The sequence below is a fragment of the Falco punctatus genome (genome assembly GCF_963210335.1).
Source record: "Falco punctatus genome assembly, chromosome: Z".
In the NCBI taxonomy this organism is placed as follows: Eukaryota; Metazoa; Chordata; class Aves; order Falconiformes; family Falconidae; genus Falco; species Falco punctatus.
In genome coordinates this window covers 9,934,240-9,955,984 of record NC_137586.1, presented here as the reverse complement: position 1 = coordinate 9,955,984, position 21,745 = coordinate 9,934,240, and the positions used below count along the sequence as shown (strand labels likewise).

The window sequence follows — 21,745 nt, the reverse complement described above, 5'->3', positions numbered from 1 at the left end:
GTGTCGTGGGGAGGTTGGCTGTAGTGGTCGCGTGGGGGATGCGCAAGCGCCGGGGCAGAGCCCCTGGGGGCAGCTGTGCCGGGGAGGTGTGTCAGGGTTTCCCTGTTGGCTGCAGGGCGAGCTCCGCAGCTGAAGTTTCCCTTCCTGCCCAAGTGTCTTTTCCGCCTGTAATGGCCTGGTGTTGTCCGTGGTGTGTTTTCCTTTCACTTGTGTCTGGCCTTTGTTTTCGTCTTAGCTGGTCTTTCCTTTTCGTGTTGGGAAGGGTTGTGAAGTGATGTCACTTGTCAGAGCGTGGGGAGCCCCCTCCTGGAGCGAGGGCCTGGGGGTGGGGGCGGCTTGGGAGGAGGTGGCTCTGGGGGTAGGCACTTGAGCGTGGGCTGTGTTCCCGCATGGATCTGCCCCGTTGAAGCTGACGGGCACGGGGAGGAAAGGCTTGAGGGAAAAGGAAGAGGAAGAAGGGAAGAGTTTTGCTGCGGTTGCTGTTGCTGCCTTGGCCGCCTTGGCTGCCCGGCTGTGGTGCCGTGGGTGCACGTGCCCGCCCCTGTATCCCCGGGGTCTTGTGTTTTGTCTGCCTCCGGGGCTGAGGTGGGCCTGGAGACGGAACCGTGGCCCGTAAGTGAAGGGTCCCGTGTTTGGGATGGCCTGAGGCCCTGCTCCTCTGAAGAGGAGGGGTGCCCAGGAGTCCTCGGGAGGTGGAGCCGGGGCAGCCGGCGTAGCTGCGGAGCTGTAGTGGCAGGAGGAGGAGGTTGCGCTGGCTGAGTTGTTGAGGTCCCTTGCAAGAGGGAGGATGGCATTGTGCTTGCGTGAGGGAGGCTGCCCCGTGTTTTCTGAAAGCGTGTGGAGCAGGGGAAAGGTGTGAAGGGTGTTGGTGGTGGCGGGCCGGGAGCCACGCTGTTGTCAGGCAGCGTTGTGTTGGAGGGTGCAGTGCTTGGGGTGGTGGCGCGTGCACGGTGGTTGGGCGTAGGTAGGTGCCGTCACGGCAGGAGGTAGGCTGACGTTGGAGGTCGCCGGCTGGACCTTGTCCGTGTTGGCCTAGAACAGCAGAGCTGGCGCTGCAAGGTGTTTTGAAGCAGCGCAGGCAGAGGGTTGTGGTGAGCAATGCCTGAAGCTGCAAGAGCCAGCGACCCCGAGTTGGGTCTGTGCCGTGCCGCTCCTTCCTAGGCTCATGGCATGGTTTGGGATGGGTCGGGTTGGGCTGGGAGGGACCCTCGGAGGTCGCCGGGCCCAACCCGCCAGCAAGGGGCAGGGCCGTCTCAAGTCGAGGAGGTTCTGAGAGCCCCGTCCAGGCTGACCTGGGAGGTTTCCAGGGACGGGGCGCGTCCCACCTCTGTGGGCAACGTGTTGCAGCGTTTTGCCTCCCTGCTGGTTGCAGCGCGCTGCCTTCCTCGTACGGAGCGTGAGCCACCCCTCGTTTGGTGTGAAGCCGGTCCCCGCTGTGGTGTGGCTGCAGGCCCTTTGACCAAGTCGTCGGCCGTCTTTCTTGTGAGCCCCCTGGAAGTGCTGAAAGGCCGCAGTAAGGTCTCCGCGGGGCCTTCCCTGCTGCAGGCTGAAGAAGCCCATCTCTCTGAGCCTTTCCTCGTAGGAGAGGCGTTGCAAGGCTCTGACGGTGTTTGTGGCCCTGCTGTGGACGCGCTGCAAGAGGTGCGAGGCCTCCCTGTAGCGAGGCCTCCAGAGCTGAGGATCAGTTGGTGGAACGCGGGGCGGGGGGTGGGTGGGAACTGTGGAGGAGACGGGCCGACACGGAGGTTCTGGTGACGCTGGCTGTTGAAAGCCTGGGAGAGGTTTTTGAAAGAGGTGGAGGAAAGCGCCTCCTTGGGGAGAGGTGTCAAGGAGGAGAGTGGGCACGGGGCCTGCAGAGCCCGTGTGGGGCAGGGCTTGGAGCAGGTGCTGAGTGGCGGTGGCTTCGCGCCACGCCGAAGGCTCGTTCCTGTGCTTGTGAGACAAGATGCATTGGCAAGGTTTTTGCAACAGGTCTTTATTTTGTGTGGAATGAATAAATAGGTGAATAAATAGGTGAAGTCCCGCGGTGGCAATAAATAAGAGTTGAATAAATAAGGGGGTCAGTCAGTGGGGGCTGAGGGCGCGGGGCCGTTGCTGCAGCGGCTGTTGGCGTGGCTGAGGGTAGGCGGGATGAGAGAGGTGGGGCTGGGTCCGCCGGGGCTCCAGAAAGTGTTGTTGTCGGTGTGGTGGGGCCGCGCGCGTGCGCGTTGGCCGCGGTGCTTGGGCTAACGGCGCATGGTGCGGGTGAGGTTGTGGAGGCGTTGGAAGCAGGCGCGAGCTTCGAGGCGGACGTGGTCCCAGGCGCAGGCGCTGTGGTTGTGGGTGTGGAGGAAGTCCTGGATGTGCGTGAAGTACCTGTCGATGCTGAGTCGCTGCCTCTTGAAGAGCGTGGCGTTGGCTGTCGGGCATTGCTCCAGGCGTTGGATGTAGTGCTGTAGGTGGTTGAGGAGGTGGTGGCGCGCGCCGGTGTCCCAGTGTTGCGGGGCGCTGTCGTTGCTGCTGAGGGTGTGGAAGAGGTGCTGTAGGATGCGGAGGGCGGTGGCGGCGGCTTGCTGTGGGTGGCTGGTGTGGAGGAGGGTGTCGGGGAAGCGGAAGGGCGCCTGGTGTTGCTGGCAGGGCTGTGTCGGGCTGGGAGCCATGGCCTGGAGGAGCCGGAGGCCGTCCCAGGGGAAGGTGTCGTCGCCGGGCCGCAGGTGGTGGCAGGCGAGGGCGGTGGCGAGAGCCGTCAGGAGGAGCAGGAGCGGCGTGGCGCCGTGCGTCAGGCGGGGCTGTGGGGTTGCGGGCGCTGTCATGGTGGTTGGGTGGGTGCCGCGTGGGTGTCGCTGTGCAGGAGCCCGGGCAGGCTTGGTGGTGTTGCGGGTGGTCGCTGTGCTTGGTGTGGTGCCGGGTGGCCGGCTTTATGTGGCGCGGCGGCTTCCCCTTCCTCGCTTTCCGATGGCAGCGAGTTTCCGGCTGTGGCTTTCAGTTTTGGCTGGTGGCTGTGGTGGTCTTGGGGAAGTGCGTTGTTGGGGTGGCCGTGGGTGGGGAGAGCGGTGGCGGTGCTTTGGCGGTGGTGTGTCGTGGGGAGGTTGGCTGTAGTGGTCGCGTGGGGGATGCGCAAGCGCCGGGGCAGAGCCCCTGGGGGCAGCTGTGCCGGGGAGGTGTGTCAGGGTTTCCCTGTTGGCTGCAGGGCGAGCTCCGCAGCTGAAGTTTCCCTTCCTGCCCAAGTGTCTTTTCCGCCTGTAATGGCCTGGTGTTGTCCGTGGTGTGTTTTCCTTTCACTTGTGTCTGGCCTTTGTTTTCGTCTTAGCTGGTCTTTCCTTTTCGTGTTGGGAAGGGTTGTGAAGTGATGTCACTTGTCAGAGCGTGGGGAGCCCCCTCCTGGAGCGAGGGCCTGGGGGTGGGGGCGGCTTGGGAGGAGGTGGCTCTGGGGGTAGGCACTTGAGCGTGGGCTGTGTTCCCGCATGGATCTGCCCCGTTGAAGCTGACGGGCACGGGGAGGAAAGGCTTGAGGGAAAAGGAAGAGGAAGAAGGGAAGAGTTTTGCTGCGGTTGCTGTTGCTGCCTTGGCCGCCTTGGCTGCCCGGCTGTGGTGCCGTGGGTGCACGTGCCCGCCCCTGTATCCCCGGGGTCTTGTGTTTTGTCTGCCTCCGGGGCTGAGGTGGGCCTGGAGACGGAACCGTGGCCCGTAAGTGAAGGGTCCCGTGTTTGGGATGGCCTGAGGCCCTGCTCCTCTGAAGAGGAGGGGTGCCCAGGAGTCCTCGGGAGGTGGAGCCGGGGCAGCCGGCGTAGCTGCGGAGCTGTAGTGGCAGGAGGAGGAGGTTGCGCTGGCTGAGTTGTTGAGGTCCCTTGCAAGAGGGAGGATGGCATTGTGCTTGCGTGAGGGAGGCTGCCCCGTGTTTTCTGAAAGCGTGTGGAGCAGGGGAAAGGTGTGAAGGGTGTTGGTGGTGGCGGGCCGGGAGCCACGCTGTTGTCAGGCAGCGTTGTGTTGGAGGGTGCAGTGCTTGGGGTGGTGGCGCGTGCACGGTGGTTGGGCGTAGGTAGGTGCCGTCACGGCAGGAGGTAGGCTGACGTTGGAGGTCGCCGGCTGGACCTTGTCCGTGTTGGCCTAGAACAGCAGAGCTGGCGCTGCAAGGTGTTTTGAAGCAGCGCAGGCAGAGGGTTGTGGTGAGCAATGCCTGAAGCTGCAAGAGCCAGCGACCCCGAGTTGGGTCTGTGCCGTGCCGCTCCTTCCTAGGCTCATGGCATGGTTTGGGATGGGTCGGGTTGGGCTGGGAGGGACCCTCGGAGGTCGCCGGGCCCAACCCGCCAGCAAGGGGCAGGGCCGTCTCAAGTCGAGGAGGTTCTGAGAGCCCCGTCCAGGCTGACCTGGGAGGTTTCCAGGGACGGGGCGCGTCCCACCTCTGTGGGCAACGTGTTGCAGCGTTTTGCCTCCCTGCTGGTTGCAGCGCGCTGCCTTCCTCGTACGGAGCGTGAGCCACCCCTCGTTTGGTGTGAAGCCGGTCCCCGCTGTGGTGTGGCTGCAGGCCCTTTGACCAAGTCGTCGGCCGTCTTTCTTGTGAGCCCCCTGGAAGTGCTGAAAGGCCGCAGTAAGGTCTCCGCGGGGCCTTCCCTGCTGCAGGCTGAAGAAGCCCATCTCTCTGAGCCTTTCCTCGTAGGAGAGGCGTTGCAAGGCTCTGACGGTGTTTGTGGCCCTGCTGTGGACGCGCTGCAAGAGGTGCGAGGCCTCCCTGTAGCGAGGCCTCCAGAGCTGAGGATCAGTTGGTGGAACGCGGGGCGGGGGGTGGGTGGGAACTGTGGAGGAGACGGGCCGACACGGAGGTTCTGGTGACGCTGGCTGTTGAAAGCCTGGGAGAGGTTTTTGAAAGAGGTGGAGGAAAGCGCCTCCTTGGGGAGAGGTGTCAAGGAGGAGAGTGGGCACGGGGCCTGCAGAGCCCGTGTGGGGCAGGGCTTGGAGCAGGTGCTGAGTGGCGGTGGCTTCGCGCCACGCCGAAGGCTCGTTCCTGTGCTTGTGAGACAAGATGCATTGGCAAGGTTTTTGCAACAGGTCTTTATTTTGTGTGGAATGAATAAATAGGTGAATAAATAGGTGAAGTCCCGCGGTGGCAATAAATAAGAGTTGAATAAATAAGGGGGTCAGTCAGTGGGGGCTGAGGGCGCGGGGCCGTTGCTGCAGCGGCTGTTGGCGTGGCTGAGGGTAGGCGGGATGAGAGAGGTGGGGCTGGGTCCGCCGGGGCTCCAGAAAGTGTTGTTGTCGGTGTGGTGGGGCCGCGCGCTGTGCGCGTTGGCCGCGGTGCTTGGGCTAACGGCGCATGGTGCGGGTGAGGTTGTGGAGGCGTTGGAAGCAGGCGCGAGCTTCGAGGCGGACGTGGTCCCAGGCGCAGGCGCTGTGGTTGTGGGTGTGGAGGAAGTCCTGGATGTGCATGAAGTACCTGTCGATGCTGAGTCGCTGCCTCTTGAAGAGCGTGGCGTTGGCTGTCGGGCATTGCTCCAGGCGTTGGATGTAGTGCTGTAGGTGGTTGAGGAGGTGGTGGCGCGCGCCGGTGTCCCAGTGTTGCGGGGCGCTGTCGTTGCTGCTGAGGGTGTGGAAGAGGTGCTGTAGGATGCGGAGGGCGGTGGCGGCGGCTTGCTGTGGGTGGCTGGTGTGGAGGAGGGTGTCGGGGAAGCGGAAGGGCGCCTGGTGTTGCTGGCAGGGCTGTGTCGGGCTGGGAGCCATGGCCTGGAGGAGCCGGAGGCCGTCCCAGGGGAAGGTGTCGTCGCCGGGCCGCAGGTGGTGGCAGGCGAGGGCGGTGGCGAGAGCCGTCAGGAGGAGCAGGAGCGGCGTGGCGCCGTGCGTCAGGCGGGGCTGTGGGGTTGCGGGCGCTGTCATGGTGGTTGGGTGGGTGCCGCGTGGGTGTCGCTGTGCAGGAGCCCGGGCAGGCTTGGTGGTGTTGCGGGTGGTCGCTGTGCTTGGTGTGGTGCCGGGTGGCCGGCTTTATGTGGCGCGGCGGCTTCCCCTTCCTCGCTTTCCGATGGCAGCGAGTTTCCGGCTGTGGCTTTCAGTTTTGGCTGGTGGCTGTGGTGGTCTTGGGGAAGTGCGTTGTTGGGGTGGCCGTGGGTGGGGAGAGCGGTGGCGGTGCTTTGGCGGTGGTGTGTCGTGGGGAGGTTGGCTGTAGTGGTCGCGTGGGGGATGCGCAAGCGCCGGGGCAGAGCCCCTGGGGGCAGCTGTGCCGGGGAGGTGTGTCAGGGTTTCCCTGTTGGCTGCAGGGCGAGCTCCGCAGCTGAAGTTTCCCTTCCTGCCCAAGTGTCTTTTCCGCCTGTAATGGCCTGGTGTTGTCCGTGGTGTGTTTTCCTTTCACTTGTGTCTGGCCTTTGTTTTCGTCTTAGCTGGTCTTTCCTTTTCGTGTTGGGAAGGGTTGTGAAGTGATGTCACTTGTCAGAGCGTGGGGAGCCCCCTCCTGGAGCGAGGGCCTGGGGGTGGGGGCGGCTTGGGAGGAGGTGGCTCTGGGGGTAGGCACTTGAGCGTGGGCTGTGTTCCCGCATGGATCTGCCCCGTTGAAGCTGACGGGCACGGGGAGGAAAGGCTTGAGGGAAAAGGAAGAGGAAGAAGGGAAGAGTTTTGCTGCGGTTGCTGTTGCTGCCTTGGCCGCCTTGGCTGCCCGGCTGTGGTGCCGTGGGTGCACGTGCCCGCCCCTGTATCCCCGGGGTCTTGTGTTTTGTCTGCCTCCGGGGCTGAGGTGGGCCTGGAGACGGAACCGTGGCCCGTAAGTGAAGGGTCCCGTGTTTGGGATGGCCTGAGGCCCTGCTCCTCTGAAGAGGAGGGGTGCCCAGGAGTCCTCGGGAGGTGGAGCCGGGGCAGCCGGCGTAGCTGCGGAGCTGTAGTGGCAGGAGGAGGAGGTTGCGCTGGCTGAGTTGTTGAGGTCCCTTGCAAGAGGGAGGATGGCATTGTGCTTGCGTGAGGGAGGCTGCCCCGTGTTTTCTGAAAGCGTGTGGAGCAGGGGAAAGGTGTGAAGGGTGTTGGTGGTGGCGGGCCGGGAGCCACGCTGTTGTCAGGCAGCGTTGTGTTGGAGGGTGCAGTGCTTGGGGTGGTGGCGCGTGCACGGTGGTTGGGCGTAGGTAGGTGCCGTCACGGCAGGAGGTAGGCTGACGTTGGAGGTCGCCGGCTGGACCTTGTCCGTGTTGGCCTAGAACAGCAGAGCTGGCGCTGCAAGGTGTTTTGAAGCAGCGCAGGCAGAGGGTTGTGGTGAGCAATGCCTGAAGCTGCAAGAGCCAGCGACCCCGAGTTGGGTCTGTGCCGTGCCGCTCCTTCCTAGGCTCATGGCATGGTTTGGGATGGGTCGGGTTGGGCTGGGAGGGACCCTCGGAGGTCGCCGGGCCCAACCCGCCAGCAAGGGGCAGGGCCGTCTCAAGTCGAGGAGGTTCTGAGAGCCCCGTCCAGGCTGACCTGGGAGGTTTCCAGGGACGGGGCGCGTCCCACCTCTGTGGGCAACGTGTTGCAGCGTTTTGCCTCCCTGCTGGTTGCAGCGCGCTGCCTTCCTCGTACGGAGCGTGAGCCACCCCTCGTTTGGTGTGAAGCCGGTCCCCGCTGTGGTGTGGCTGCAGGCCCTTTGACCAAGTCGTCGGCCGTCTTTCTTGTGAGCCCCCTGGAAGTGCTGAAAGGCCGCAGTAAGGTCTCCGCGGGGCCTTCCCTGCTGCAGGCTGAAGAAGCCCATCTCTCTGAGCCTTTCCTCGTAGGAGAGGCGTTGCAAGGCTCTGACGGTGTTTGTGGCCCTGCTGTGGACGCGCTGCAAGAGGTGCGAGGCCTCCCTGTAGCGAGGCCTCCAGAGCTGAGGATCAGTTGGTGGAACGCGGGGCGGGGGGTGGGTGGGAACTGTGGAGGAGACGGGCCGACACGGAGGTTCTGGTGACGCTGGCTGTTGAAAGCCTGGGAGAGGTTTTTGAAAGAGGTGGAGGAAAGCGCCTCCTTGGGGAGAGGTGTCAAGGAGGAGAGTGGGCACGGGGCCTGCAGAGCCCGTGTGGGGCAGGGCTTGGAGCAGGTGCTGAGTGGCGGTGGCTTCGCGCCACGCCGAAGGCTCGTTCCTGTGCTTGTGAGACAAGATGCATTGGCAAGGTTTTTGCAACAGGTCTTTATTTTGTGTGGAATGAATAAATAGGTGAATAAATAGGTGAAGTCCCGCGGTGGCAATAAATAAGAGTTGAATAAATAAGGGGGTCAGTCAGTGGGGGCTGAGGGCGCGGGGCCGTTGCTGCAGCGGCTGTTGGCGTGGCTGAGGGTAGGCGGGATGAGAGAGGTGGGGCTGGGTCCGCCGGGGCTCCAGAAAGTGTTGTTGTCGGTGTGGTGGGGCCGCGCGCGTGCGCGTTGGCCGCGGTGCTTGGGCTAACGGCGCATGGTGCGGGTGAGGTTGTGGAGGCGTTGGAAGCAGGCGCGAGCTTCGAGGCGGACGTGGTCCCAGGCGCAGGCGCTGTGGTTGTGGGTGTGGAGGAAGTCCTGGATGTGCGTGAAGTACCTGTCGATGCTGAGTCGCTGCCTCTTGAAGAGCGTGGCGTTGGCTGTCGGGCATTGCTCCAGGCGTTGGATGTAGTGCTGTAGGTGGTTGAGGAGGTGGTGGCGCGCGCCGGTGTCCCAGTGTTGCGGGGCGCTGTCGTTGCTGCTGAGGGTGTGGAAGAGGTGCTGTAGGATGCGGAGGGCGGTGGCGGCGGCTTGCTGTGGGTGGCTGGTGTGGAGGAGGGTGTCGGGGAAGCGGAAGGGCGCCTGGTGTTGCTGGCAGGGCTGTGTCGGGCTGGGAGCCATGGCCTGGAGGAGCCGGAGGCCGTCCCAGGGGAAGGTGTCGTCGCCGGGCCGCAGGTGGTGGCAGGCGAGGGCGGTGGCGAGAGCCGTCAGGAGGAGCAGGAGCGGCGTGGCGCCGTGCGTCAGGCGGGGCTGTGGGGTTGCGGGCGCTGTCATGGTGGTTGGGTGGGTGCCGCGTGGGTGTCGCTGTGCAGGAGCCCGGGCAGGCTTGGTGGTGTTGCGGGTGGTCGCTGTGCTTGGTGTGGTGCCGGGTGGCCGGCTTTATGTGGCGCGGCGGCTTCCCCTTCCTCGCTTTCCGATGGCAGCGAGTTTCCGGCTGTGGCTTTCAGTTTTGGCTGGTGGCTGTGGTGGTCTTGGGGAAGTGCGTTGTTGGGGTGGCCGTGGGTGGGGAGAGCGGTGGCGTGTCGTGGGGAGGTTGGCTGTAGTGGTCGCGTGGGGGATGCGCAAGCGCCGGGGCAGAGCCCCTGGGGGCAGCTGTGCCGGGGAGGTGTGTCAGGGTTTCCCTGTTGGCTGCAGGGCGAGCTCCGCAGCTGAAGTTTCCCTTCCTGCCCAAGTGTCTTTTCCGCCTGTAATGGCCTGGTGTTGTCCGTGGTGTGTTTTCCTTTCACTTGTGTCTGGCCTTTGTTTTCGTCTTAGCTGGTCTTTCCTTTTCGTGTTGGGAAGGGTTGTGAAGTGATGTCACTTGTCAGAGCGTGGGGAGCCCCCTCCTGGAGCGAGGGCCTGGGGGTGGGGGCGGCTTGGGAGGAGGTGGCTCTGGGGGTAGGCACTTGAGCGTGGGCTGTGTTCCCGCATGGATCTGCCCCGTTGAAGCTGACGGGCACGGGGAGGAAAGGCTTGAGGGAAAAGGAAGAGGAAGAAGGGAAGAGTTTTGCTGCGGTTGCTGTTGCTGCCTTGGCCGCCTTGGCTGCCCGGCTGTGGTGCCGTGGGTGCACGTGCCCGCCCCTGTATCCCCGGGGTCTTGTGTTTTGTCTGCCTCCGGGGCTGAGGTGGGCCTGGAGACGGAACCGTGGCCCGTAAGTGAAGGGTCCCGTGTTTGGGATGGCCTGAGGCCCTGCTCCTCTGAAGAGGAGGGGTGCCCAGGAGTCCTCGGGAGGTGGAGCCGGGGCAGCCGGCGTAGCTGCGGAGCTGTAGTGGCAGGAGGAGGAGGTTGCGCTGGCTGAGTTGTTGAGGTCCCTTGCAAGAGGGAGGATGGCATTGTGCTTGCGTGAGGGAGGCTGCCCCGTGTTTTCTGAAAGCGTGTGGAGCAGGGGAAAGGTGTGAAGGGTGTTGGTGGTGGCGGGCCGGGAGCCACGCTGTTGTCAGGCAGCGTTGTGTTGGAGGGTGCAGTGCTTGGGGTGGTGGCGCGTGCACGGTGGTTGGGCGTAGGTAGGTGCCGTCACGGCAGGAGGTAGGCTGACGTTGGAGGTCGCCGGCTGGACCTTGTCCGTGTTGGCCTAGAACAGCAGAGCTGGCGCTGCAAGGTGTTTTGAAGCAGCGCAGGCAGAGGGTTGTGGTGAGCAATGCCTGAAGCTGCAAGAGCCAGCGACCCCGAGTTGGGTCTGTGCCGTGCCGCTCCTTCCTAGGCTCATGGCATGGTTTGGGATGGGTCGGGTTGGGCTGGGAGGGACCCTCGGAGGTCGCCGGGCCCAACCCGCCAGCAAGGGGCAGGGCCGTCTCAAGTCGAGGAGGTTCTGAGAGCCCCGTCCAGGCTGACCTGGGAGGTTTCCAGGGACGGGGCGCGTCCCACCTCTGTGGGCAACGTGTTGCAGCGTTTTGCCTCCCTGCTGGTTGCAGCGCGCTGCCTTCCTCGTACGGAGCGTGAGCCACCCCTCGTTTGGTGTGAAGCCGGTCCCCGCTGTGGTGTGGCTGCAGGCCCTTTGACCAAGTCGTCGGCCGTCTTTCTTGTGAGCCCCCTGGAAGTGCTGAAAGGCCGCAGTAAGGTCTCCGCGGGGCCTTCCCTGCTGCAGGCTGAAGAAGCCCATCTCTCTGAGCCTTTCCTCGTAGGAGAGGCGTTGCAAGGCTCTGACGGTGTTTGTGGCCCTGCTGTGGACGCGCTGCAAGAGGTGCGAGGCCTCCCTGTAGCGAGGCCTCCAGAGCTGAGGATCAGTTGGTGGAACGCGGGGCGGGGGGTGGGTGGGAACTGTGGAGGAGACGGGCCGACACGGAGGTTCTGGTGACGCTGGCTGTTGAAAGCCTGGGAGAGGTTTTTGAAAGAGGTGGAGGAAAGCGCCTCCTTGGGGAGAGGTGTCAAGGAGGAGAGTGGGCACGGGGCCTGCAGAGCCCGTGTGGGGCAGGGCTTGGAGCAGGTGCTGAGTGGCGGTGGCTTCGCGCCACGCCGAAGGCTCGTTCCTGTGCTTGTGAGACAAGATGCATTGGCAAGGTTTTTGCAACAGGTCTTTATTTTGTGTGGAATGAATAAATAGGTGAATAAATAGGTGAAGTCCCGCGGTGGCAATAAATAAGAGTTGAATAAATAAGGGGGTCAGTCAGTGGGGGCTGAGGGCGCGGGGCCGTTGCTGCAGCGGCTGTTGGCGTGGCTGAGGGTAGGCGGGATGAGAGAGGTGGGGCTGGGTCCGCCGGGGCTCCAGAAAGTGTTGTTGTCGGTGTGGTGGGGCCGCGCGCGTGCGCGTTGGCCGCGGTGCTTGGGCTAACGGCGCATGGTGCGGGTGAGGTTGTGGAGGCGTTGGAAGCAGGCGCGAGCTTCGAGGCGGACGTGGTCCCAGGCGCAGGCGCTGTGGTTGTGGGTGTGGAGGAAGTCCTGGATGTGCGTGAAGTACCTGTCGATGCTGAGTCGCTGCCTCTTGAAGAGCGTGGCGTTGGCTGTCGGGCATTGCTCCAGGCGTTGGATGTAGTGCTGTAGGTGGTTGAGGAGGTGGTGGCGCGCGCCGGTGTCCCAGTGTTGCGGGGCGCTGTCGTTGCTGCTGAGGGTGTGGAAGAGGTGCTGTAGGATGCGGAGGGCGGTGGCGGCGGCTTGCTGTGGGTGGCTGGTGTGGAGGAGGGTGTCGGGGAAGCGGAAGGGCGCCTGGTGTTGCTGGCAGGGCTGTGTCGGGCTGGGAGCCATGGCCTGGAGGAGCCGGAGGCCGTCCCAGGGGAAGGTGTCGTCGCCGGGCCGCAGGTGGTGGCAGGCGAGGGCGGTGGCGAGAGCCGTCAGGAGGAGCAGGAGCGGCGTGGCGCCGTGCGTCAGGCGGGGCTGTGGGGTTGCGGGCGCTGTCATGGTGGTTGGGTGGGTGCCGCGTGGGTGTCGCTGTGCAGGAGCCCGGGCAGGCTTGGTGGTGTTGCGGGTGGTCGCTGTGCTTGGTGTGGTGCCGGGTGGCCGGCTTTATGTGGCGCGGCGGCTTCCCCTTCCTCGCTTTCCGATGGCAGCGAGTTTCCGGCTGTGGCTTTCAGTTTTGGCTGGTGGCTGTGGTGGTCTTGGGGAAGTGCGTTGTTGGGGTGGCCGTGGGTGGGGAGAGCGGTGGCGGTGCTTTGGCGGTGGTGTGTCGTGGGGAGGTTGGCTGTAGTGGTCGCGTGGGGGATGCGCAAGCGCCGGGGCAGAGCCCCTGGGGGCAGCTGTGCCGGGGAGGTGTGTCAGGGTTTCCCTGTTGGCTGCAGGGCGAGCTCCGCAGCTGAAGTTTCCCTTCCTGCCCAAGTGTCTTTTCCGCCTGTAATGGCCTGGTGTTGTCCGTGGTGTGTTTTCCTTTCACTTGTGTCTGGCCTTTGTTTTCGTCTTAGCTGGTCTTTCCTTTTCGTGTTGGGAAGGGTTGTGAAGTGATGTCACTTGTCAGAGCGTGGGGAGCCCCCTCCTGGAGCGAGGGCCTGGGGGTGGGGGCGGCTTGGGAGGAGGTGGCTCTGGGGGTAGGCACTTGAGCGTGGGCTGTGTTCCCGCATGGATCTGCCCCGTTGAAGCTGACGGGCACGGGGAGGAAAGGCTTGAGGGAAAAGGAAGAGGAAGAAGGGAAGAGTTTTGCTGCGGTTGCTGTTGCTGCCTTGGCCGCCTTGGCTGCCCGGCTGTGGTGCCGTGGGTGCACGTGCCCGCCCCTGTATCCCCGGGGTCTTGTGTTTTGTCTGCCTCCGGGGCTGAGGTGGGCCTGGAGACGGAACCGTGGCCCGTAAGTGAAGGGTCCCGTGTTTGGGATGGCCTGAGGCCCTGCTCCTCTGAAGAGGAGGGGTGCCCAGGAGTCCTCGGGAGGTGGAGCCGGGGCAGCCGGCGTAGCTGCGGAGCTGTAGTGGCAGGAGGAGGAGGTTGCGCTGGCTGAGTTGTTGAGGTCCCTTGCAAGAGGGAGGATGGCATTGTGCTTGCGTGAGGGAGGCTGCCCCGTGTTTTCTGAAAGCGTGTGGAGCAGGGGAAAGGTGTGAAGGGTGTTGGTGGTGGCGGGCCGGGAGCCACGCTGTTGTCAGGCAGCGTTGTGTTGGAGGGTGCAGTGCTTGGGGTGGTGGCGCGTGCACGGTGGTTGGGCGTAGGTAGGTGCCGTCACGGCAGGAGGTAGGCTGACGTTGGAGGTCGCCGGCTGGACCTTGTCCGTGTTGGCCTAGAACAGCAGAGCTGGCGCTGCAAGGTGTTTTGAAGCAGCGCAGGCAGAGGGTTGTGGTGAGCAATGCCTGAAGCTGCAAGAGCCAGCGACCCCGAGTTGGGTCTGTGCCGTGCCGCTCCTTCCTAGGCTCATGGCATGGTTTGGGATGGGTCGGGTTGGGCTGGGAGGGACCCTCGGAGGTCGCCGGGCCCAACCCGCCAGCAAGGGGCAGGGCCGTCTCAAGTCGAGGAGGTTCTGAGAGCCCCGTCCAGGCTGACCTGGGAGGTTTCCAGGGACGGGGCGCGTCCCACCTCTGTGGGCAACGTGTTGCAGCGTTTTGCCTCCCTGCTGGTTGCAGCGCGCTGCCTTCCTCGTACGGAGCGTGAGCCACCCCTCGTTTGGTGTGAAGCCGGTCCCCGCTGTGGTGTGGCTGCAGGCCCTTTGACCAAGTCGTCGGCCGTCTTTCTTGTGAGCCCCCTGGAAGTGCTGAAAGGCCGCAGTAAGGTCTCCGCGGGGCCTTCCCTGCTGCAGGCTGAAGAAGCCCATCTCTCTGAGCCTTTCCTCGTAGGAGAGGCGTTGCAAGGCTCTGACGGTGTTTGTGGCCCTGCTGTGGACGCGCTGCAAGAGGTGCGAGGCCTCCCTGTAGCGAGGCCTCCAGAGCTGAGGATCAGTTGGTGGAACGCGGGGCGGGGGGTGGGTGGGAACTGTGGAGGAGACGGGCCGACACGGAGGTTCTGGTGACGCTGGCTGTTGAAAGCCTGGGAGAGGTTTTTGAAAGAGGTGGAGGAAAGCGCCTCCTTGGGGAGAGGTGTCAAGGAGGAGAGTGGGCACGGGGCCTGCAGAGCCCGTGTGGGGCAGGGCTTGGAGCAGGTGCTGAGTGGCGGTGGCTTCGCGCCACGCCGAAGGCTCGTTCCTGTGCTTGTGAGACAAGATGCATTGGCAAGGTTTTTGCAACAGGTCTTTATTTTGTGTGGAATGAATAAATAGGTGAATAAATAGGTGAAGTCCCGCGGTGGCAATAAATAAGAGTTGAATAAATAAGGGGGTCAGTCAGTGGGGGCTGAGGGCGCGGGGCCGTTGCTGCAGCGGCTGTTGGCGTGGCTGAGGGTAGGCGGGATGAGAGAGGTGGGGCTGGGTCCGCCGGGGCTCCAGAAAGTGTTGTTGTCGGTGTGGTGGGGCCGCGCGCTGTGCGCGTTGGCCGCGGTGCTTGGGCTAACGGCGCATGGTGCGGGTGAGGTTGTGGAGGCGTTGGAAGCAGGCGCGAGCTTCGAGGCGGACGTGGTCCCAGGCGCAGGCGCTGTGGTTGTGGGTGTGGAGGAAGTCCTGGATGTGCGTGAAGTACCTGTCGATGCTGAGTCGCTGCCTCTTGAAGAGCGTGGCGTTGGCTGTCGGGCATTGCTCCAGGCGTTGGATGTAGTGCTGTAGGTGGTTGAGGAGGTGGTGGCGCGCGCCGGTGTCCCAGTGTTGTGGGGCGCTGTCGTTGCTGCTGAGGGTGTGGAAGAGGTGCTGTAGGATGCGGAGGGCGGTGGCGGCGGCTTGCTGTGGGTGGCTGGTGTGGAGGAGGGTGTCGGGGAAGCGGAAGGGCGCCTGGTGTTGCTGGCAGGGCTGTGTCGGGCTGGGAGCCATGGCCTGGAGGAGCCGGAGGCCGTCCCAGGGGAAGGTGTCGTCGCCGGGCCGCAGGTGGTGGCAGGCGAGGGCGGTGGCGAGAGCCGTCAGGAGGAGCAGGAGCGGCGTGGCGCCGTGCGTCAGGCGGGGCTGTGGGGTTGCGGGCGCTGTCATGGTGGTTGGGTGGGTGCCGCGTGGGTGTCGCTGTGCAGGAGCCCGGGCAGGCTTGGTGGTGTTGCGGGTGGTCGCTGTGCTTGGTGTGGTGCCGGGTGGCCGGCTTTATGTGGCGCGGCGGCTTCCCCTTCCTCGCTTTCCGATGGCAGCGAGTTTCCGGCTGTGGCTTTCAGTTTTGGCTGGTGGCTGTGGTGGTCTTGGGGAAGTGCGTTGTTGGGGTGGCCGTGGGTGGGGAGAGCGGTGGCGGTGCTTTGGCGGTGGTGTGTCGTGGGGAGGTTGGCTGTAGTGGTCGCGTGGGGGATGCGCAAGCGCCGGGGCAGAGCCCCTGGGGGCAGCTGTGCCGGGGAGGTGTGTCAGGGTTTCCCTGTTGGCTGCAGGGCGAGCTCCGCAGCTGAAGTTTCCCTTCCTGCCCAAGTGTCTTTTCCGCCTGTAATGGCCTGGTGTTGTCCGTGGTGTGTTTTCCTTTCACTTGTGTCTGGCCTTTGTTTTCGTCTTAGCTGGTCTTTCCTTTTCGTGTTGGGAAGGGTTGTGAAGTGATGTCACTTGTCAGAGCGTGGGGAGCCCCCTCCTGGAGCGAGGGCCTGGGGGTGGGGGTGGCTTGGGAGGAGGTGGCTCTGGGGGTAGGCACTTGAGCGTGGGCTGTGTTCCCGCATGGATCTGCCCCGTTGAAGCTGACGGGCACGGGGAGGAAAGGCTTGAGGGAAAAGGAAGAGGAAGAAGGGAAGAGTTTTGCTGCGGTTGCTGTTGCTGCCTTGGCCGCCTTGGCTGCCCGGCTGTGGTGCCGTGGGTGCACGTGCCCGCCCCTGTATCCCCGGGGTCTTGTGTTTTGTCTGCCTCCGGGGCTGAGGTGGGCCTGGAGACGGAACCGTGGCCCGTAAGTGAAGGGTCCCGTGTTTGGGATGGCCTGAGGCCCTGCTCCTCTGAAGAGGAGGGGTGCCCAGGAGTCCTCGGGAGGTGGAGCCGGGGCAGCCGGCGTAGCTGCGGAGCTGTAGTGGCAGGAGGAGGAGGTTGCGCTGGCTGAGTTGTTGAGGTCCCTTGCAAGAGGGAGGATGGCATTGTGCTTGCGTGAGGGAGGCTGCCCCGTGTTTTCTGAAAGCGTGTGGAGCAGGGGAAAGGTGTGAAGGGTGTTGGTGGTGGCGGGCCGGGAGCCACGCTGTTGTCAGGCAGCGTTGTGTTGGAGGGTGCAGTGCTTGGGGTGGTGGCGCGTGCACGGTGGTTGGGCGTAGGTAGGTGCCGTCACGGCAGGAGGTAGGCTGACGTTGGAGGTCGCCGGCTGGACCTTGTCCGTGTTGGCCTAGAACAGCAGAGCTGGCGCTGCAAGGTGTTTTGAAGCAGCGCAGGCAGAGGGTTGTGGTGAGCAATGCCTGAAGCTGCAAGAGCCAGCGACCCCGAGTTGGGTCTGTGCCGTGCCGCTCCTTCCTAGGCTCATGGCATGGTTTGGGATGGGTCGGGTTGGGCTGGGAGGGACCCTCGGAGGTCGCCGGGCCCAACCCGCCAGCAAGGGGCAGGGCCGTCTCAAGTCGAGGAGGTTCTGAGAGCCCCGTCCAGGCTGACCTGGGAGGTTTCCAGGGACGGGGCGCGTCCCACCTCTGTGGGCAACGTGTTGCAGCGTTTTGCCTCCCTGCTGGTTGCAGCGCGCTGCCTTCCTCGTACGGAGCGTGAGCCACCCCTCGTTTGGTGTGAAGCCGGTCCCCGCTGTGGTGTGGCTGCAGGCCCTTTGACCAAGTCGTCGGCCGTCTTTCTTGTGAGCCCCCTGGAAGTGCTGAAAGGCCGCAGTAAGGTCTCCGCGGGGCCTTCCCTGCTGCAGGCTGAAGAAGCCCATCTCTCTGAGCCTTTCCTCGTAGGAGAGGCGTTGCAAGGCTCTGACGGTGTTTGTGGCCCTGCTGTGGACGCGCTGCAAGAGGTGCGAGGCCTCCCTGTAGCGAGGCCTCCAGAGCTGAGGATCAGTTGGTGGAACGCGGGGCGGGGGGTGGGTGGGAACTGTGGAGGAGACGGGCCGACACGGAGGTTCTGGTGACGCTGGCTGTTGAAAGCCTGGGAGAGGTTTTTGAAAGAGGTGGAGGAAAGCGCCTCCTTGGGGAGAGGTGTCAAGGAGGAGAGTGGGCACGGGGCCTGCAGAGCCCGTGTGGGGCAGGGCTTGGAGCAGGTGCTGAGTGGCGGTGGCTTCGCGCCACGCCGAAGGCTCGTTCCTGTGCTTGTGAGACAAGATGCATTGGCAAGGTTTTTGCAACAGGTCTTTATTTTGTGTGGAATGAATAAATAGGTGAATAAATAGGTGAAGTCCCGCGGTGGCAATAAATAAGAGTTGAATAAATAAGGGGGTCAGTCAGTGGGGGCTGAGGGCGCGGGGCCGTTGCTGCAGCGGCTGTTGGCGTGGCTGAGGGTAGGCGGGATGAGAGAGGTGGGGCTGGGTCCGCCGGGGCTCCAGAAAGTGTTGTTGTCGGTGTGGTGGGGCCGCGCGCGTGCGCGTTGGCCGCGGTGCTTGGGCTAACGGCGCATGGTGCGGGTGAGGTTGTGGAGGCGTTGGAAGCAGGCGCGAGCTTCGAGGCGGACGTGGTCCCAGGCGCAGGCGCTGTGGTTGTGGGTGTGGAGGAAGTCCTGGATGTGCGTGAAGTACCTGTCGATGCTGAGTCGCTGCCTCTTGAAGAGCGTGGCGTTGGCTGTCGGGCATTGCTCCAGGCGTTGGATGTAGTGCTGTAGGTGGTTGAGGAGGTGGTGGCGCGCGCCGGTGTCCCAGTGTTGTGGGGTGCTGTCGTTGCTGCTGAGGGTGTGGAAGAGGTGCTGTAGGATGCGGAGGGCGGTGGCGGCGGCTTGCTGTGGGTGGCTGGTGTGGAGGAGGGTGTCGGGGAAGCGGAAGGGCGCCTGGTGTTGCTGGCAGGGCTGTGTCGGGCTGGGAGCCATGGCCTGGAGGAGCCGGAGGCCGTCCCAGGGGAAGGTGTCGTCGCCGGGCCGCAGGTGGTGGCAGGCGAGGGCGGTGGCGAGAGCCGTCAGGAGGAGCAGGAGCGGCGTGGCGCCGTGCGTCAGGCGGGGCTGTGGGGTTGCGGGCGCTGTCATGGTGGTTGGGTGGGTGCCGCGTGGGTGTCGCTGTGCAGGAGCCCGGGCAGGCTTGGTGGTGTTGCGGGTGGTCGCTGTGCTTGGTGTGGTGCCGGGTGGCCGGCTTTATGTGGCGCGGCGGCTTCCCCTTCCTCGCTTTCCGATGGCAGCGAGTTTCCGGCTGTGGCTTTCAGTTTTGGCTGGTGGCTGTGGTGGTCTTGGGGAAGTGCGTTGTTGGGGTGGCCGTGGGTGGGGAGAGCGGTGGCGGTGCTTTGGCGGTGGTGTGTCGTGGGGAGGTTGGCTGTAGTGGTCGCGTGGGGGATGCGCAAGCGCCGGGGCAGAGCCCCTGGGGGCAGCTGTGCCGGGGAGGTGTGTCAGGGTTTCCCTGTTGGCTGCAGGGCGAGCTCCGCAGCTGAAGTTTCCCTTCCTGCCCAAGTGTCTTTTCCGCCTGTAATGGCCTGGTGTTGTCCGTGGTGTGTTTTCCTTTCACTTGTGTCTGGCCTTTGTTTTCGTCTTAGCTGGTCTTTCCTTTTCGTGTTGGGAAGGGTTGTGAAGTGATGTCACTTGTCAGAGCGTGGGGAGCCCCCTCCTGGAGCGAGGGCCTGGGGGTGGGGGCGGCTTGGGAGGAGGTGGCTCTGGGGGTAGGCACTTGAGCGTGGGCTGTGTTCCCGCATGGATCTGCCCCGTTGAAGCTGACGGGCACGGGGAGGAAAGGCTTGAGGGAAAAGGAAGAGGAAGAAGGGAAGAGTTTTGCTGCGGTTGCTGTTGCTGCCTTGGCCGCCTTGGCTGCCCGGCTGTGGTGCCGTGGGTGCACGTGCCCGCCCCTGTATCCCCGGGGTCTTGTGTTTTGTCTGCCTCCGGGGCTGAGGTGGGCCTGGAGACGGAACCGTGGCCCGTAAGTGAAGGGTCCCGTGTTTGGGATGGCCTGAGGCCCTGCTCCTCTGAAGAGGAGGGGTGCCCAGGAGTCCTCGGGAGGTGGAGCCGGGGCAGCCGGCGTAGCTGCGGAGCTGTAGTGGCAGGAGGAGGAGGTTGCGCTGGCTGAGTTGTTGAGGTCCCTTGCAAGAGGGAGGATGGCATTGTGCTTGCGTGAGGGAGGCTGCCCCGTGTTTTCTGAAAGCGTGTGGAGCAGGGGAAAGGTGTGAAGGGTGTTGGTGGTGGCGGGCCGGGAGCCACGCTGTTGTCAGGCAGCGTTGTGTTGGAGGGTGCAGTGCTTGGGGTGGTGGCGCGTGCACGGTGGTTGGGCGTAGGTAGGTGCCGTCACGGCAGGAGGTAGGCTGACGTTGGAGGTCGCCGGCTGGACCTTGTCCGTGTTGGCCTAGAACAGCAGAGCTGGCGCTGCAAGGTGTTTTGAAGCAGCGCAGGCAGAGGGTTGTGGTGAGCAATGCCTGAAGCTGCAAGAGCCAGCGACCCCGAGTTGGGTCTGTGCCGTGCCGCTCCTTCCTAGGCTCATGGCATGGTTTGGGATGGGTCGGGTTGGGCTGGGAGGGACCCTCGGAGGTCGCCGGGCCCAACCCGCCAGCAAGGGGCAGGGCCGTCTCAAGTCGAGGAGGTTCTGAGAGCCCCGTCCAGGCTGACCTGGGAGGTTTCCAGGGACGGGGCGCGTCCCACCTCTGTGGGCAACGTGTTGCAGCGTTTTGCCTCCCTGCTGGTTGCAGCGCGCTGCCTTCCTCGTACGGAGCGTGAGCCACCCCTCGTTTGGTGTGAAGCCGGTCCCCGCTGTGGTGTGGCTGCAGGCCCTTTGACCAAGTCGTCGGCCGTCTTTCTTGTGAGCCCCCTGGAAGTGCTGAAAGGCCGCAGTAAGGTCTCCGCGGGGCCTTCCCTGCTGCAGGCTGAAGAAGCCCATCTCTCTGAGCCTTTCCTCGTAGGAGAGGCGTTGCAAGGCTCTGACGGTGTTTGTGGCCCTGCTGTGGACGCGCTGCAAGAGGTGCGAGGCCTCCCTGTAGCGAGGCCTCCAGAGCTGAGGATCAGTTGGTGGAACGCGGGGCGGGGGGTGGGTGGGAACTGTGGAGGAGACGGGCCGACACGGAGGTTCTGGTGACGCTGGCTGTTGAAAGCCTGGGAGAGGTTTTTGAAAGAGGTGGAGGAAAGCGCCTCCTTGGGGAGAGGTGTCAAGGAGGAGAGTGGGCACGGGGCCTGCAGAGCCCGTGTGGGGCAGGGCTTGGAGCAGGTGCTGAGTGGCGGTGGCTTCGCGCCACGCCGAAGGCTCGTTCCTGTGCTTGTGAGACAAGATGCATTGGCAAGGTTTTTGCAACAGGTCTTTATTTTGTGTGGAATGAATAAATAGGTGAATAAATAGGTGAAGTCCCGCGGTGGCAATAAATAAGAGTTGAATAAATAAGGGGGTCAGTCAGTGGGGGCTGAGGGCGCGGGGCCGTTGCTGCAGCGGCTGTTGGCGTGGCTGAGGGTAGGCGGGATGAGAGAGGTGGGGCTGGGTCCGCCGGGGCTCCAGAAAGTGTTGTTGTCGGTGTGGTGGGGCCGCGCGCGTGCGCGTTGGCCGCGGTGCTTGGGCTAACGGCGCATGGTGCGGGTGAGGTTGTGGAGGCGTTGGAAGCAGGCGCGAGCTTCGAGGCGGACGTGGTCCCAGGCGCAGGCGCTGTGGTTGTGGGTGTGGAGGAAGTCCTGGATGTGCGTGAAGTACCTGTCGATGCTGAGTCGCTGCCTCTTGAAGAGCGTGGCGTTGGCTGTCGGGCATTGCTCCAGGCGTTGGATGTAGTGCTGTAGGTGGTTGAGGAGGTGGTGGCGCGCGCCGGTGTCCCAGTGTTGCGGGGCGCTGTCGTTGCTGCTGAGGGTGTGGAAGAGGTGCTGTAGGATGCGGAGGGCGGTGGCGGCGGCTTGCTGTGGGTGGCTGGTGTGGAGGAGGGTGTCGGGGAAGCGGAAGGGCGCCTGGTGTTGCTGGCAGGGCTGTGTCGGGCTGGGAGCCATGGCCTGGAGGAGCCGGAGGCCGTCCCAGGGGAAGGTGTCGTCGCCGGGCCGCAGGTGGTGGCAGGCGAGGGCGGTGGCGAGAGCCGTCAGGAGGAGCAGGAGCGGCGTGGCGCCGTGCGTCAGGCGGGGCTGTGGGGTTGCGGGCGCTGTCATGGTGGTTGGGTGGGTGCCGCGTGGGTGTCGCTGTGCAGGAGCCCGGGCAGGCTTGGTGGTGTTGCGGGTGGTCGCTGTGCTTGGTGTGGTGCCGGGTGGCCGGCTTTATGTGGCGCGGCGGCTTCCCCTTCCTCGCTTTCCGATGGCAGCGAGTTTCCGGCTGTGGCTTTCAGTTTTGGCTGGTGGCTGTGGTGGTCTTGGGGAAGTGCGTTGTTGGGGTGGCCGTGGGTGGGGAGAGCGGTGGCGTGTCGTGGGGAGGTTGGCTGTAGTGGTCGCGTGGGGGATGCGCAAGCGCCGGGGCAGAGCCCCTGGGGGCAGCTGTGCCGGGGAGGTGTGTCAGGGTTTCCCTGTTGGCTGCAGGGCGAGCTCCGCAGCTGAAGTTTCCCTTCCTGCCCAAGTGTCTTTTCCGCCTGTAATGGCCTGGTGTTGTCCGTGGTGTGTTTTCCTTTCACTTGTGTCTGGCCTTTGTTTTCGTCTTAGCTGGTCTTTCCTTTTCGTGTTGGGAAGGGTTGTGAAGTGATGTCACTTGTCAGAGCGTGGGGAGCCCCCTCCTGGAGCGAGGGCCTGGGGGTGGGGGCGGCTTGGGAGGAGGTGGCTCTGGGGGTAGGCACTTGAGCGTGGGCTGTGTTCCCGCATGGATCTGC

At 64.3% G+C, this 21,745-nt stretch overlaps 8 protein-coding genes across 14 annotated transcripts in view; 1 reads left to right on the top strand and 7 right to left on the bottom strand.

The window, feature by feature from the left end:
* UBAP2 (ubiquitin associated protein 2) overlaps positions 1 to 21,745 on the top strand; it is a 133,794-nt gene that overhangs the window by 54,256 nt on the left and 57,793 nt on the right. The gene's annotated exons all lie outside the window — the stretch shown is intronic.
* On the bottom strand, positions 4 to 5,215 carry LOC308056194 (interferon-like). The gene has a single exon (XM_080371200.1). The coding sequence runs from the start codon at positions 2,790 to 2,792 to the stop codon at positions 2,226 to 2,228; it is 567 nt and encodes a 188-aa protein (XP_080227326.1). The 5' UTR covers positions 2,793 to 5,215; the 3' UTR covers positions 4 to 2,225.
* LOC308056206 (interferon-like) lies at positions 5,265 to 7,776 on the bottom strand. The gene has a single exon (XM_080371213.1). It carries the CDS (start codon positions 5,845 to 5,847, stop codon positions 5,281 to 5,283), a length of 567 nt encoding a protein of 188 aa, XP_080227339.1. The 5' UTR covers positions 5,848 to 7,776; the 3' UTR covers positions 5,265 to 5,280.
* LOC308056200 (interferon-like) lies at positions 7,824 to 9,141 on the bottom strand. The gene has a single exon (XM_080371206.1). The coding sequence runs from the start codon at positions 8,899 to 8,901 to the stop codon at positions 8,335 to 8,337; it is 567 nt and encodes a 188-aa protein (XP_080227332.1). The 5' UTR covers positions 8,902 to 9,141; the 3' UTR covers positions 7,824 to 8,334.
* Positions 9,150 to 14,365, bottom strand: LOC308056192 (interferon-like). The gene has a single exon (XM_080371198.1). The coding sequence runs from the start codon at positions 11,936 to 11,938 to the stop codon at positions 11,372 to 11,374; it is 567 nt and encodes a 188-aa protein (XP_080227324.1). The 5' UTR covers positions 11,939 to 14,365; the 3' UTR covers positions 9,150 to 11,371.
* On the bottom strand, positions 14,411 to 15,580 carry LOC308056211 (interferon-like). Its single transcript, XM_080371218.1, has one exon. It carries the CDS (start codon positions 14,991 to 14,993, stop codon positions 14,427 to 14,429), a length of 567 nt encoding a protein of 188 aa, XP_080227344.1. The 5' UTR covers positions 14,994 to 15,580; the 3' UTR covers positions 14,411 to 14,426.
* LOC308056197 (interferon-like) lies at positions 16,967 to 19,962 on the bottom strand. The gene has a single exon (XM_080371203.1). It carries the CDS (start codon positions 18,045 to 18,047, stop codon positions 17,481 to 17,483), a length of 567 nt encoding a protein of 188 aa, XP_080227329.1. The 5' UTR covers positions 18,048 to 19,962; the 3' UTR covers positions 16,967 to 17,480.
* On the bottom strand, positions 20,024 to 21,341 carry LOC308056199 (interferon-like). Its single transcript, XM_080371205.1, has one exon. It carries the CDS (start codon positions 21,099 to 21,101, stop codon positions 20,535 to 20,537), a length of 567 nt encoding a protein of 188 aa, XP_080227331.1. The 5' UTR covers positions 21,102 to 21,341; the 3' UTR covers positions 20,024 to 20,534.